The sequence below is a fragment of the Tachyglossus aculeatus genome, chromosome 11, assembly GCF_015852505.1.
Source record: "Tachyglossus aculeatus isolate mTacAcu1 chromosome 11, mTacAcu1.pri, whole genome shotgun sequence".
Taxonomy (NCBI): Eukaryota; Metazoa; Chordata; class Mammalia; order Monotremata; family Tachyglossidae; genus Tachyglossus; species Tachyglossus aculeatus.
In genome coordinates this window covers 16,829,755-16,843,547 of record NC_052076.1, presented here as the reverse complement: position 1 = coordinate 16,843,547, position 13,793 = coordinate 16,829,755, and the positions used below count along the sequence as shown (strand labels likewise).

Sequence of the window (13,793 nt, the reverse complement as noted above, 5' to 3'; positions counted from 1 at the left end):
CTTCATCCGGATTAACTGATTCTAAAGATTTTGTGATTCTCAAACTCTTTGACTGTATTTCTCTTGCAGTAATTGCCCAGCTTATATGGGCTATGCAATTATACACTGCCTGCTTTATAATAAATGGATTTCTGGCAAAACAAATGAATTTCTCATTCATTCCATCTCATGTGTTAGCTTGTTGTGGGCAGGGAATGTGTTTATTTATTGTTATATTAATACTCTCCCAAGTGCTTAATGCAGTGCTCTGCACACAGTAAGCACTCAATAAATTTGATTGAAGGAATGAATGAATTAATGTGTTCATTCTTTCTCAATCCAATCATGGATCCACTTGACGGGAAGGAATCTGCCCTGGAATCTCACAGAAATTTTTGAAAAGGATTAAAAGAACGGAAGGTGATGAGTTTTTAGATAGAGGCAGCTCGCAAGATGTACTCCAAATTCCCAGCTAAGAACTTCTCACACTAAGGCATGGAATTCCTTCTTTCAGGAACATTTCCAGGACAAAGCTCTAAATTGGCCCTATAAATACAAGAATATAATTCTATTGTGCTCTCCCAAGTGCTGAGTACAGTATTCTGCACACAGTACGTATTCAGTCAAGTTGGGTGATGGGTTGATGCCAACTCCATGGTCCTTTAGGCTATCACCTTTTCATTCTTATCCTGTTTATCCAGTTACTCCTTGATGCTCTTGAAAACCTTTGCATAATGGAGAAAAAACACCATTAAGCCCTTGGGGGAGTACAATAAAACAGAGTTGGTAGCCACATTCCCTGCCCACAACGAGCTTACTGTCTTTCCTTCTCTTTCAAAGACATACTAAAGACCCTTTTCTTATAAGAAACCTGCCTCTATTACCTTCTATCTTGGTGACAACTTCTAGCACAACTATAGATGCACTCATGCAGTTTTTTTCCCCTATTTGATAGATTCATATAATATTTCTTTATGCTCATGAACTCTAATTAGTAAATTTGCATTATTAAGGTTTGCTTGTACCCCTTCACTCAGACAGGTCCTAGGTTTTCCCTTCTCTAAGGTATTCAGCTCAGTGCTTAGAATAGGGATTTGCACAGGGCAGGGGCTCCTTCCAGCCTGGATATGACGATGAAGTGAAGTGAGAAACAGCTTGGTCTAGTGGACTGGGAGTCAGCAGGACCTGGGTTCTAATCCCAGCTCCACCACCTGTCTGCTGTGTGACTTTGGGCAAGTCACTTGACTTCTCTGAGCCTCAGTATCGCTTCTGTAAAATGGGGATTAAGACTTCTAGACTGTGAGCCCCTCCTAGAATGTGAGCCCGTCTTCTAGACTGTGAGCCTGTTGCTGGGTAGGGACCGTCTCTGTATGTTGCCAACTTGTACTTTCCAAGCTCTTATTACAGTGCTCTGCACACAGTAAGCGCTCAATAAATACGATTGAATGAATGAAAGACTGTGAGCCCCACGTGGGACAGGGACTTTGTCCAACCTGATTATCTTGTATCTTCCCCAGAGCTTAGAATAGTGCTTAACACCTAATAAGCTCTTAAGAATTCTCCCTTCTAGACTGTGAGCCTGCTGTTGGGTAGAGACCATCTCTATATGTTGCCAACTTGTACTTCCCAAGCACTTAGTACAGTGCTCTGCACACAGTAAGCGCTCAATAAATATGATTGAATGCATGAATGAAATAATGATAATAATAATAATGGTATTTGTTAAGCACTTACTACGTTGAAGCACTGTTCTAAGTGCTGGGGGGATACAAGGTGATCAGGTTGTCCCATGTGGGGCTCACAGTCTTAATCCCCATTTTACAGATGAGGTAACTGAGGCACAGAGAAGTTAAGTGACTTGCCCAAAGTCACACACCTGACAAGTGGTGGTCAGGATTAGAACCCACGACCTCTGACTCCCAAGCCAGTGCTCTTTCCACTGAGCCACGGTGATCATTATTACATCAGAAACGTGCATAAAATTCACTTTAGCATTTCAGCAAGCATTTTAGTAACCTTGGAAGAGCTGCTTTTGCTTCCTCCCAGATACACTTTGAGCTCAGGGTGAAGAGAGAGTGAATTGACATAAACAGGACTTTGCTTCCCTTCCTCACTGTTTACTTTCTGCACAGACATCTTCCATGATGCTCTTCTTAGAGGACCCCGGTCCTGCTGAGAGTGGCTCAAGTAGAGTCCACTACACAAAGCCACCAAAATTCAACAATGAGTATATTCCTAGCACATTCCAACTCTCACATATAAGCAACTGGACCGTTTGAAAAGCAGCATGGCCTCGAGGAAAGAGCATAGGCCTTAGAATCATGGACTCTAATTCCAGCTCTGCCCCTTGTCTGCTGTGTGACGTTGGACAAGACAATTAACCTCTCTGTGCTTCAGTTACCTCATCTATAAAATGAGGATTAAGGCTGTGAGCCCCACATGGGACAGGGACTGTGTCCAACCTGATCATCTTGTATCTACCCCAGTGCTTAATACAGTGCCTGGCACATAGTAAGAGCTTAACAACTACCATTAGAGAAGCAGCGTGGGTCAGTGGAAAGAACATGGGTTTTGGAGTCAGAGGTCATGGGTTCAAATCCAGGCTCCGCCAACTGTCAGCTGTGTGACTTTGGGCAAGTCCTTTAACTTCTCTGGGCCTCAATTACCTAATCTGTAAAATGGGGATTAAGACCGTGATCACCCCCACAGGACAACCTGATCACCTTGTAACCTCCCCAGCACTTAGAACAGTTCTTTGCACATAGTAAGTGCTTAATAAATGCCATTATTATTATTCAAAAAATCACTGCTCTGCCACTTGCCTGCCAAATATCTTGAGATAGTCACTTACTTATCTGTGCCTCAGTTTTCTCATTTGTAAAATGGAAATGGAAATGGCAGACCTGTGCTCCCTCTAATTTAAGACTGTGATTCCCATGTATGACAGAGACTATTTCTGACCTGGTTACCTGGTATCCACCCCAATGCTTAGTACAGTATTGGCACATAATAAGTCCTAACAAATACCACAATTGTTATTTTAGCCAATATATCTGAAGGACATTTTTGCCAACTTATCACGACTTCCTCTCAAAATACAAGGTTGATTACTCTGCATTTTTTAAGCATTATGAAAATTCTAATTTCATGTTCTGTTCAGATAAATTTAGGATTTTACAAAGGACTAAGAAATAATTGATGAATGGCTGACTCCTGGATTTGTACTTTGGATGTTTCAGTCCTAACACTGTGTCATTACTGTTCTAACCATGTTCTTTCTCATTTTTCCTAATTCTTTGATTGGAGGATCTACTGAAGTACTCAGGTTTCTCCAACCAGAAACTTTGGCACTTTCTTCTGGAGGACTAGATTTTTATTTCTAGACCATTTCCTATTGGAACTCCAAAGATCTCACATGTAAACTCCCCCAAATCCCAAGAACCATCCCTTCCAGCCAAGGAGAAGCAGTGTGGCCTAATAGAAAGAACATAGGCCTGGGATTCAGAGGACCTGGGTTCTAATCCTGACTCTGCCACTTGTCTGCTGTGTGACCTTAGACCGAGATACTTAACTTTTCGGTGTCTCAGTTATCTCATCTGTAAAATGGGGATTAAAACTGTGAGACCCATGTGGGACATGGACTGTGTCCAACCTGTTTTATCTGGTATCTATCCCAGGCTTAGAACAGTGCCTGGCACTTAGTAAGCACTTAACACATTTTTAAAGGAGATATTCACATCCAAGGAAAGGTGCTTCTACTTTCTGAAGAGAAACAAATCCAAGCCCTTTGGGTTGGGACTTAATACATTCCAGCAGAATGGGACAATAGGGATATAAAGACCAAAGGCCTACAAAGCCTTCCTTCCTCATAGCCAGAGGGTGATGCAGGGTGGATAAATTGTGCAGTAATTTATTAGGCTGGTTGGCATGACCAGGAGATATTCCTCACCCTTTTTTTCCTCTTGAGCACTTTGCAAGGGAAAAGAAGCTTTCAACCAGCCTTAATCACAGAAGGGGTCACCTTATGATTAGTTAGTAACGTAGCTCCCAGGAAGGATTTCATGATGTGTCATGGCAGAAGTCCACTGAAACAATAGAGATCATTTAGTCTGGGATACCCAGAATCTTTGAAGATGGAGCATCAAGTTACAATTTTAGTAGTAAAAAGGTTGTATTCCATCTTAGCAGGGAAACAAAATAATTTTTTACGAGGTTGAGCGCCCTTTCGAGTTAACCAAAGGACTGACCAAGACATTCTTCTAATTTCCACAGATACAAACAAGAATGAGGAAATGATTTCACATTCTGGGCTATATAAAGGACACAGGGAAGAGAAGGAGACATAGAAACCTGAAGACCTCACTCCTCCTTCCATCCCAAACCAAACCAGAACTCACCGCCATCATGGTCAGCTCCTGCTGTGGCTCCGTCTGCTCCAACCTGAGCTGCGGGGGAGGCTGCTGCCTGCCCCAGAGCTTCGGGTCCGGCTGCTGTGGCCGCTCCTGCCTGCCGCCGGTCTCGTGCCAGACCACCGTGTGCCGGCCGGTCAGCTGCGTGCCCCGATTCAGCCGCCCTTGCTTCCAGCCCTGCTGCCGTCCCGAGCCCTGCTGCCTCCAGCCCGGCTGCTGCCAACCCCTCTCTTGCTGCCCCTCCAGCTGCACCGCCGTCGTCTGCCGGCCTTGCTGCTGGGCCTCCACTTGCTGCCAGCCCATTTCCGTCCAGTCCCCCTGCTGCAGGCCCCCCTGCTGCCAGCCGGCTGCCTGTCGCATGACTTGCTGCTGAACTTCATCTCCATTTTTGAGCTCCTCACCAAATGTGTTCTCCTCAACATGTCTCGTCACCCCCTCACTGAGCTCATCCAACCTTTTCGGGACCCCCACAGATCATCTTTTCTCCCCACTCTGATGGCCTCCAAACCCAAGGTCACCTCAGACCAACCTGGGTAGAACCTCATCATCCTTGAACCTTCACTGATCCCGAGTCAGGGAGAGCATCGGCCAGAAGTGCACTTTATAAACACAAACTGCTAAATATCTTCCTTACGGATGACTCTCTAGGCTCATTCCATTCCAGCACGTTCCTCCTCTGGATGGGACGTCTTGTATCTTGTTGCTACTTTGTTTTCTAATAAACCTGATCCTGAGTTCTCACTGTCATTGACTTTGGTCCATCGTTTTCTGGTTTGCCCAGAGCCAGGTTAAAGTAGGGGCTGGAAGGGTAGAACTTGAATCATTGGCTTCTGGAGTAGCTTAATTCTGAATTCTCTCTTGATAGTTCATTAACCATTATGATTTGCAATCAATCAATCATTGCTATTTACTGAGTGCTTACTGCATACAGAGCATGTACTATGTACATGGGAGAGGACAGTGCCACAGAGTTGGTAGATATGTTTCCTGCCCTTAATGAACTTACAGCCTAGAGGGGTAGACCGACGTTAAAATAAATTACAGACATGTACTTTGTGCTTTCAGGGTAAGGTGTGATAAATATCAAGTGCCCAAAGTCAGTCAGTCGATCAATTTATTTATTGAGTGCTTACTGTGTTTAGAGCACTGTACTAAGCACTTGGGAGAGTACAATATTACAATAAACAGTCACATTCCCTGCCCCTAATGGGCTTACAGTCGAGATGGGGGGAGACAGATATTAATATAAATAAATAAATTACAGGTATAATAAATAAGTGCATAGCTGACACAAAAGGGAGAAGGAGTAGGGGAATGAGGGCTCAGTCGGGGAGGGCCTTTTGAAGGAGATGGGATTTTAATTAGGTATGGCCTGTCAGGTATGAAGAAGGGAGAGAGAGGATGGGAGTAAGGGGTCACTGATGAGATAGATGAAATAGAGATACAGTGAGTAACTTGGCACTGGAGGAGTGAAGTGTGTGCTCTGGCTTCTAGCAGGAAATCTGTGAGGAAAGATAAGAGGGATTTAACTGAATGGGGGCTTGAAAGTCAATTCTAAGGAGTTTCGTTTTTTTTTTTTTTTAAGTGTATTTTAAGTACTTAGTGTGTGCCATTGTACTAAATGCTGAGGCAGATAAAAGTAATCAGGTTGGACAAAGTTCATGTTCGACATGAGGCTCACATTTTAAAGGTGAGAGGACTAAGATGCAGAGAAGTGAAGTGACTTGTTCAAGGTCACACAGCAGGCAAGTGGTAGGGCCAGAATTAGAACCCAGGCCCTTCTGACTCCCAGGCTTGTGCTCTATCCCCTAGGCCACATTGTTTTTAGAAAAATGATGGGGGCAGCGTAGTGAAGTAAGGACTGGAGTGTGGTGAGACAGGAGGCAGGCATCCCAGAGGGTCTAAATCAATCAATCCATTAAACACGTTTATTGAGTGCTTACTTTGTGCAGAGCAATGTACCAAGTGTTTGGGAGAGTACAATATAACAGAGTTGGTAGACACATTCAAAGTGTCACTTCCACAGTGACTGCATCAACTGGACAGAGGATTTCAGTCCACATTTGGCTGCTGTTGTATATGCCTCTCACTCCACTACAGTTCTCAGAGACACTCTGCTGAGAGGATCACTATTTGGCTGCTGAAGAGTTAATTTAGGTAACAGAATTGAGCAAACATCCATTGTATGTATTGTTCTCTTCCACACTCTTCTAAAGAGGTGGACTGATTGGAATGGCCCAAACAATGAGCCTGAGATTGTGAGATTAACTGCTAATTGAAAACTTTAGCTGGAGCAGAGCAGAAGGAAGGAGGGAAGGTGTAGTACAAGAGGGGACTCTATGAAGAGGGTGGAGAGAGGCATTAATATAAATAAATACAATCTGGATATGTACATAAGTGCTGTGGGGCAAATCCAAGTGAAAGAGTCATACAGAAGGGAGTTGGAGCAGAGGAAATGAGGGTGTAGTTTGGGAAGGTCCCTTGGAGATGTGTTTTAATATGGGTTTGAAGGTGGGGAGAGTGAGCCCCACCTGTGAGCCTACTGTTGGGTAGGGACTGTCTCTATATGTTGCAAATTTGTACTTCCCAAGCGCTTAGTACAGTGCTCTGCACATAGTAAGCACTCAATAAATACGATTGATGATGATGATGATCATCCTTTGGATGCCAAGGGGAGGGAGTTTTAGGCCAGAGGCAGGATGTGGGCAGGGGGTCCTTCAGTCATTCAGTCGATCTTATTTATTTAATGCTTACCGTGTGCATTTTACCATGTACGGTAAAACAATGTAGCAGACACGTTCCCTGGACATTAGGAGCTTACAGTCTATAGGGAGAGACGGATATTAACATAAATAAATCAAATTATGAACATGTACATAAGTGCTGTGGGGTTGGGTAAAGAGAGCAAATCAGTGTGGTGCAAAAAGGAGTGGAAGGAAAGGAAAAGAGGGCTTAGTCTGGGAAGGCCTCTTGGAGATGTCCCTTTTATAAGACTTTGCAGTGGGTGAGAGTGATTCTCTCTCACATGTGAAGAGGATGGGTGTTCCAGGCCAGAGGCAGGACATGGACAAGAGGTCGGTGGTGAGATAGATGAGATGGAGGTACAGTGAAAAGGTTTGCGAAGTGTGCTAGGAGCAAAGTGTGCTAGCTAGGTTGCAGTAGGAGGGTTGCGAGGTGATGTTGGAGGGGACAAGTTGTTCGTAAGGAGTTTCTGTTTTGATGCATCTCCCCTCTCTGCCCTACCTCCTTCCCCTCCCCACAGCCCTTGTATATATTTGTACAGATTTATTACTCTACTTATTTTACTTGTACATATTTACTATATTTATTGTGTGCACACAGCTATAATTCTATTTATACTATCTATTTTGACACCTGTCTACAAGTTTTGTTTTGTTGTCTGCCTCCCCCTTCTAGACCATGAGCCCGTTGTTAGGAAGGGACCATCTCTATATGTTCAGGGGTTGTGAAACTGGTAACACTACAGCTACTATTACTAATTTAGACTGTGAGCCCACTGTTGGGTAGGGACTGTCTCTATATGTTGCCAACTTGTACTTCCCAAGCGCTTAGTACAGTGCTCTGCACACAGTAAGTGCTCAATAAATACGATTGATTGATTAATTGATTGATTTGGTCCACTGTGTGAGAAAAGAAGCATGGCCTAGAGGAAAAAGTATGACCTTGGGAGTCAGAAGACCTGAGTTCTAATTCCGATCCCACCACTTGCTTACTTTGTGAATTTAGGCAGGTCACTTTAACTTCTCTTTGCCTCAATTTCTTTATCTGTAAAATGGGAATTTAAAACCTTACCCCATTCCACCTTAGGCCCTTGAGAAACAGGGACTGTATCTGACCTGGTTATTTTGTATCTAGTACAACGCTTAGCACATAGTAAGCACTTAACAAATGTAATTTTTAAATTACTATAATCATTATTATTATTGTTATTAATGTGTTGGGGAAGTTACCAAGAAGAGGAGCGAATAGTAGAACAGACAAGAAGTTCGGTTTTTGACCTTTTAACCTAAGATTGAGATGGCAGAAGGATATAGCCCAGAACAGGAAACATGTACTTCCCAAGCGCTTAGAACAGTGCTCTGCACACAGTAAGCGCTCAATAAATACGATTGATTGATTGACAGGAAGGAATACGAGAGAGAAACAATCAAATGAGAGATCCAAGTCTGGAGATACAGGTTTGAGAGTCAACTGGGAGGAAGTGGAATTTGAAATCATGCAGAGGACCTGCACAGGACCTGGGTTCTAATTCCGGCTCCACCACTTGTCTGCTGCGTGACCCTGTTTAAGCCACTTACCTTCTCTGTTCCTCGGTAACCTCATCTATAAAATGGGGATTAAGACTGTGGGCCCTTGTGGAATGTGCACTGACGTTTTATCTTGTATCTACCCCAATGCTTGGTACAGAGTAAACACTTAAAAAATACTATAAAAACAAACGCCATAAAAAGGGGAAGAAATGGAGCCAGTATAACCTTATGCCGAAACTGTTTTGAAGCAAAAATGATGTTTAGGACATCATTTTTAAGATCCTCCCTTAGCAGAACAAGCAGACCAGATCTCTAAAGTGCTCTTCAGTAACCAAAGTTGCAGTCTTCTTGATTTTCAGGAACGAAATGATATTCCTTCATTTATTCATTCAGTTGTATTTATTGAGCCCTTACTGTGTACAGAGCACTGTACTAAGCATGTGGGAGAGTAAAATTATTACAATAGACACATTCCTTGCCCACAACGAGCATATCTTGGCCCCAAGACATGCTTTGTCTGTCACTTACCTAGATGCCATGTGACCAGTGGCATGTTTATGAAGAAACCTGGATGGAATAAGTCACAGCGTGTGGTTAATGAGAGCTGAGTGGAGAAGGGGAAATGTTCCCAGTCTGACTGTCAGTGAGTTGTCATTGCTGTCCCTTTCATCCCCTGGATTTAAATTGTTCTGGGCTTGGGAAAGCTGCTTATATCATCCTACCATTCTCACCGGGGTCATCTCAGAGCCCCAGGCAAATCAGCTGATTCTGAGTCATCACCCTGGGTGCATGGTGATGTAGAATCTTTGTTTTCCCAAAGCCTGTAAGCTCCTTGTGGGTAAGAATCGCATCCACCAACTCTTTTGTATGGTAATGTAATATAATGTTTGTCTCTCCCTCTAAGCTGAAAGCTCGCTGTGGACAGGGACACTTCTACCAACTTTGTTGTAGTGTACAAAGTACTTACTTAATAAATGTCATCATTATTATTATTAAGGCAGGATAGGAAAAGTGCTTGGATTAACATGGTAGCAGTTTGGATGGAGAGGAAAGGAAGGACTTCAGCAGTGTTGCGAAGGTTGAACCGACAGGATTTAGTGTTAGCTTGAATATGTGGACTTAATGAGAGAGATGAGTTGAGGATAATGCCAAGGTTACAGGCGTTTGATACAGAGAGGATGGTGGTCTTTCCTACAGTGATGGGAAAGTCAGGGGAAGGACAGGGTTGGGTGGGAAAATAAGAAGTTCTGTTTTGTACATGTTAAGTTTGAGGTGATAGCAGGACATCCAAGTATTGTTGTACTGAAGGCAGCAGGAGATGCAAGTCTGCAGAGCAGGGGAGAGATCAGACCTGGAAATGAAAATTTGGAAATCATCTGCAAAGAGCTGGTAATCAAAGCCATTGGATTGAATGAGATCATTCATTCATTCATTCAGTCAGTTGCATTTATTGAGCCTTACTGTTTGCAAAGCACACAGACTCTCTCATATATTGTTATATAATAATAATAATTTTGGTATTTGTTAAGCGCTTACTATGTGCAAAGCACTGTTCTAAGCACTGGGGAGGATACAAGGTGATCAGGTTGCCCCCTCATCATCATCATCATCAATCGTATTTACTGAGCGCTTACTGTGTGCAGAGCACTGTACTAAGCGCTTGGGAAGTACAAGTTGGCAACATAAAGAGATGGTCCCTACCCAACAGTGGGCTCACAGTCTATAAGGGGGAGGAACAGATGAGGTAACAGAGGCACAGAGAAGTTAAGTGACTTGCCCAAAGTCACACAGCAGATAAGCAGCAGACCTGGGATTCGAACCCATGACCTCTGACTCCCAAGCCCGCACTCTTTCCACTGAGCCCCACTGCTTCTCAATATCCCAGACTCTCTGATTTTCATGCCCAAGTTCTTGCCAGTAAGCAGTGGAAGTTGTTGTTAATGGGGAAAAGGAAAAGATAGGATGGGGGAAGGAGAGATTAATCTGGGAAGGCCTCCTGGAGGAAATGTGATTTAAGAAAAGCTTTGAAGACGGGAACTGCAGTGATCTTCCGGATGTAAATGGGGTATAGGTTCTAGCCAAAAGGAAGGTTTTGAGCAAGAGACAGTGGAAGAGACAGTAATGAGACACCCTGGGAAGGTTGGCTGAAGAGTAACAAAGCATGCAGGGCACACTTTTTGGGAGATGAATGAGGATAAGTCAGGTGAAGAGAGCTGATTGAGTGTCTTAAACTGGTGGTCAGGAGTTCCTGTTTTATGGAGCAGGACAGCCTGTTCCAATGGGCAGCCATTGGTGGTTTCTGAATGAGTCAAGGAGTGCACATCAAATGCTCCAGGCAGCAGCATGAAATATGGACTGGAAAGGGGAGAGATTGGAGGCAGGGAGGTCAGCGACGAGGCTGATGTAGTAGTTGAGTCAGAGAATGACAAACAGTTGGACCAGTGTTGTGGCAGTCTGAATGGAGAGGAAGAGGTTGATTCTGATAGTTTTTGGTGAAAGAGAATATTAGGGTTGAATTAGTGGGAAGAGACAAGGATAAGGCCAACATTACAAGTCTGAGGAACAGCATGGCGTAATGGATGGAGCATGGGCTTGGGAGTCAAAAGGCTTTAATCCTGACTCTGCCTCTTCGGCTGTGTGACCTTGGAGGAGTCATTCCACTTCTCCGGGCCTCAGTCACCTCATCTGCAAAATAGAGATTGAAACTGTGAGCCCCACGTGGGACAGGGATTGTGTCCAACCCAAATCGCTTGCGGGTTGGACACATAACCCCAGCGCTTAGTACAGTGCCTGGCACCTAGTAAGCGCTTGACAAATACCATAATTATTATTATTAAGTCAGAGAGATGAGAGGAATGTGGTGGTCTCAACTGTGATGGGAAAATTAGGTGGAACAGAGAATTTGGGAGAGAAGACTAGGAGAAGACTAGAAGACTAGACCAACCAGACACCCATGAAGAGATAGTTTGGAGACAAAAGGATTACAAAGGAGAGAAGTTAGCATTAGTGAAGTAGATTTAGGAGTTTTTAGAGGTGATAATAGGAGTGGATGAGCTCCTCAAGGGAATGAGGGTAGGCTAAAAAGTGAAGGGGATCTAGAACAGAGCTTTCTAAGGGACATTCACAGCTAAGGAATAGGAGGTAAAGAAACAGTCGTGGAAAGAGACTGGGAAGAGTCATGGTAGGATAGACCCAAAAGTAGGAGAACCAAGAGACATCAGTGGAGAAGAAGCGTGGTCCAGTGGAAAAAGCACAGGTTTTGGAGCCAGAGGTCATGGGTTCAAATTGCGGCTCTGCCAGCTGTCAGCTGTGTGACTTTGGGCAAATCACTTAACTTCTCTGTGCCTCAGTTACCTCATCTGTAAAATGGAGATTAAAACTGTGAGTCCCCCGTGGGACAACCTGATCACCTTGTAACCTCCCCAGCGCTTACAACGGTGCTTTGCACATAGTAAGCGCTTAACAAATACCATTATTATTGTTATTATTATTATCGGTATCAGAAAAAAACAAAGTTGGATAGTGGAGAGAGCATGGACTTGGGAGTCATAAGACCTGGGTTCTAATCCTGGCTCTTCCACTTGCCTGCTGTGTGACCTTGGGCAAATCATTTAGCTTCTCTGTGCCTCAGTTTTCCCATCTGTAAAATGGGGATCAAATCCTACTACCGCCTACTTAGACTGCAAGTCCCATGTGGAACAGGGACTGTGTCTGAACTGATTATCTTGTCTCTACCCCAGCACTTGGTGTAGTACTTGGTACATTGTAAGAACATAACAAATCCCGCAGTTATTACTAATTATTGTGATATTCCCAAGAGCAGGGGTTGTTACACAGTGTTAAATGCAGTAGAGTGGAGGATGAGACAAGGAAAAAGAAAACTGAATCAAGAAGACCAACACATTCTTTGGGAGAATGTTAATATCACTATTAAATGACAGGACAAGATAAGAAACAGTGAACACAGGGAACTCACTGTGAGTTGCACAAAGAAGCAGCATTTCTTAGTGGGCTTGGGAGTCAGAGGACGTGGGTTCTAATCCCAACTCCATCCCATGTCTGCTGTGTGACTTTGGACAAGCCACTTAACTTCTCTGTGCCCCAGTTACCTCATCTGTAAAATGGGGATGATGACTGTGAGCCCCACATGGCACAATCTGATTACCTGATCTACCCCTAGTGCTTAGAACAGTGCTTGGCACATAATAAGTGCTTAAGAAATATCATCATTATCATCAGCTCACAGTCTAAGTGTAAGGGAGAATGGGTATTAATTTTAATTAATTAAAACAAAACATGTAGACAGGTGTCAAAATTGTCAGAACAGATAGAACTATAACTATATGCACATCATTAACAAAATAAATAGAATAGTAAATATGTACAAGTAAAATAAATAGAGTAATAAATCTGTACAAATATATACAAGTACTGTGGGGAGGGGAAGAAGGTAGAGTGGGGGAATGAGGAGGAGGAGAGGAAATAGGGGGCTCAGTCTGGGAAGGCCTCCTGGAGGAGGTGAGCTCTCAGTAGGGCTTTGAAGGGAGGAAGAGAACTAGCTTGGTGAATGTGTGGAGGGAGGGCACTCCAGGCCAGGGGGAGGACGTGGGCCGGGGGTCCAGGGACAGTGAAAGAAGGTGCAGAAGGATTTTCAGGGAGAATGGAAAATTCACCAATCAGCCTGTTTTAATGATGTGTCACTGTAAACTGTGTTTGGCTCATTGCTCGCCTTGACCAGCGATGAGTAGCTTGGAAGCACAAGACCCCAAGAGGTACTGTGACATTCCAGCAAGGTAAATAATTCCCACAGAAATGAGGGGAAATGGTCCTGTGTTCATGATTAAGGTCTTTGAAGAGGGAAAAGAGAATGGGGATTTCAGTGATATGGGGCAGATGGAATGAGACCTAATTCAGGAAGGAAACAAAATAATTTTTTAATGAGGTTGGGAATGCTTCTCAACCAACTTACCAGTGGCTGATCCGACTTCTGGCTCCAGGCATCATAAACAACAATTTAGGGGCCAACTGAACTTGGCCAGACTATATAAAGGACCCACAGAGAGGAGAGAGGCATTGAACCCTGAAGACTTCGCTCCTCCTTCCAACACAACCGAAACCCAAACCCACCGCCATC

At 43.8% G+C, this 13,793-nt stretch overlaps 1 protein-coding gene across 1 annotated transcript; it reads left to right on the top strand.

Moving 5' to 3' along the window:
- The first annotated feature begins 4,383 nt into the window (after positions 1–4,383).
- LOC119934681 (keratin-associated protein 2-3-like) lies at positions 4,384–4,761 on the top strand. The gene has a single exon (XM_038754245.1). It carries the CDS (start codon positions 4,384–4,386, stop codon positions 4,759–4,761), a length of 378 nt encoding a protein of 125 aa, XP_038610173.1.
- The last annotated feature ends 9,032 nt before the right edge of the window (positions 4,762–13,793 follow it).

Coding starts and splice junctions, on each gene's coding strand:
- LOC119934681 (XM_038754245.1), top strand. CDS start 4,384: ATGGTCAGCTCCTGCTGTGGCTCCGTCTGCTCCAACCTGAGCTGCGGG.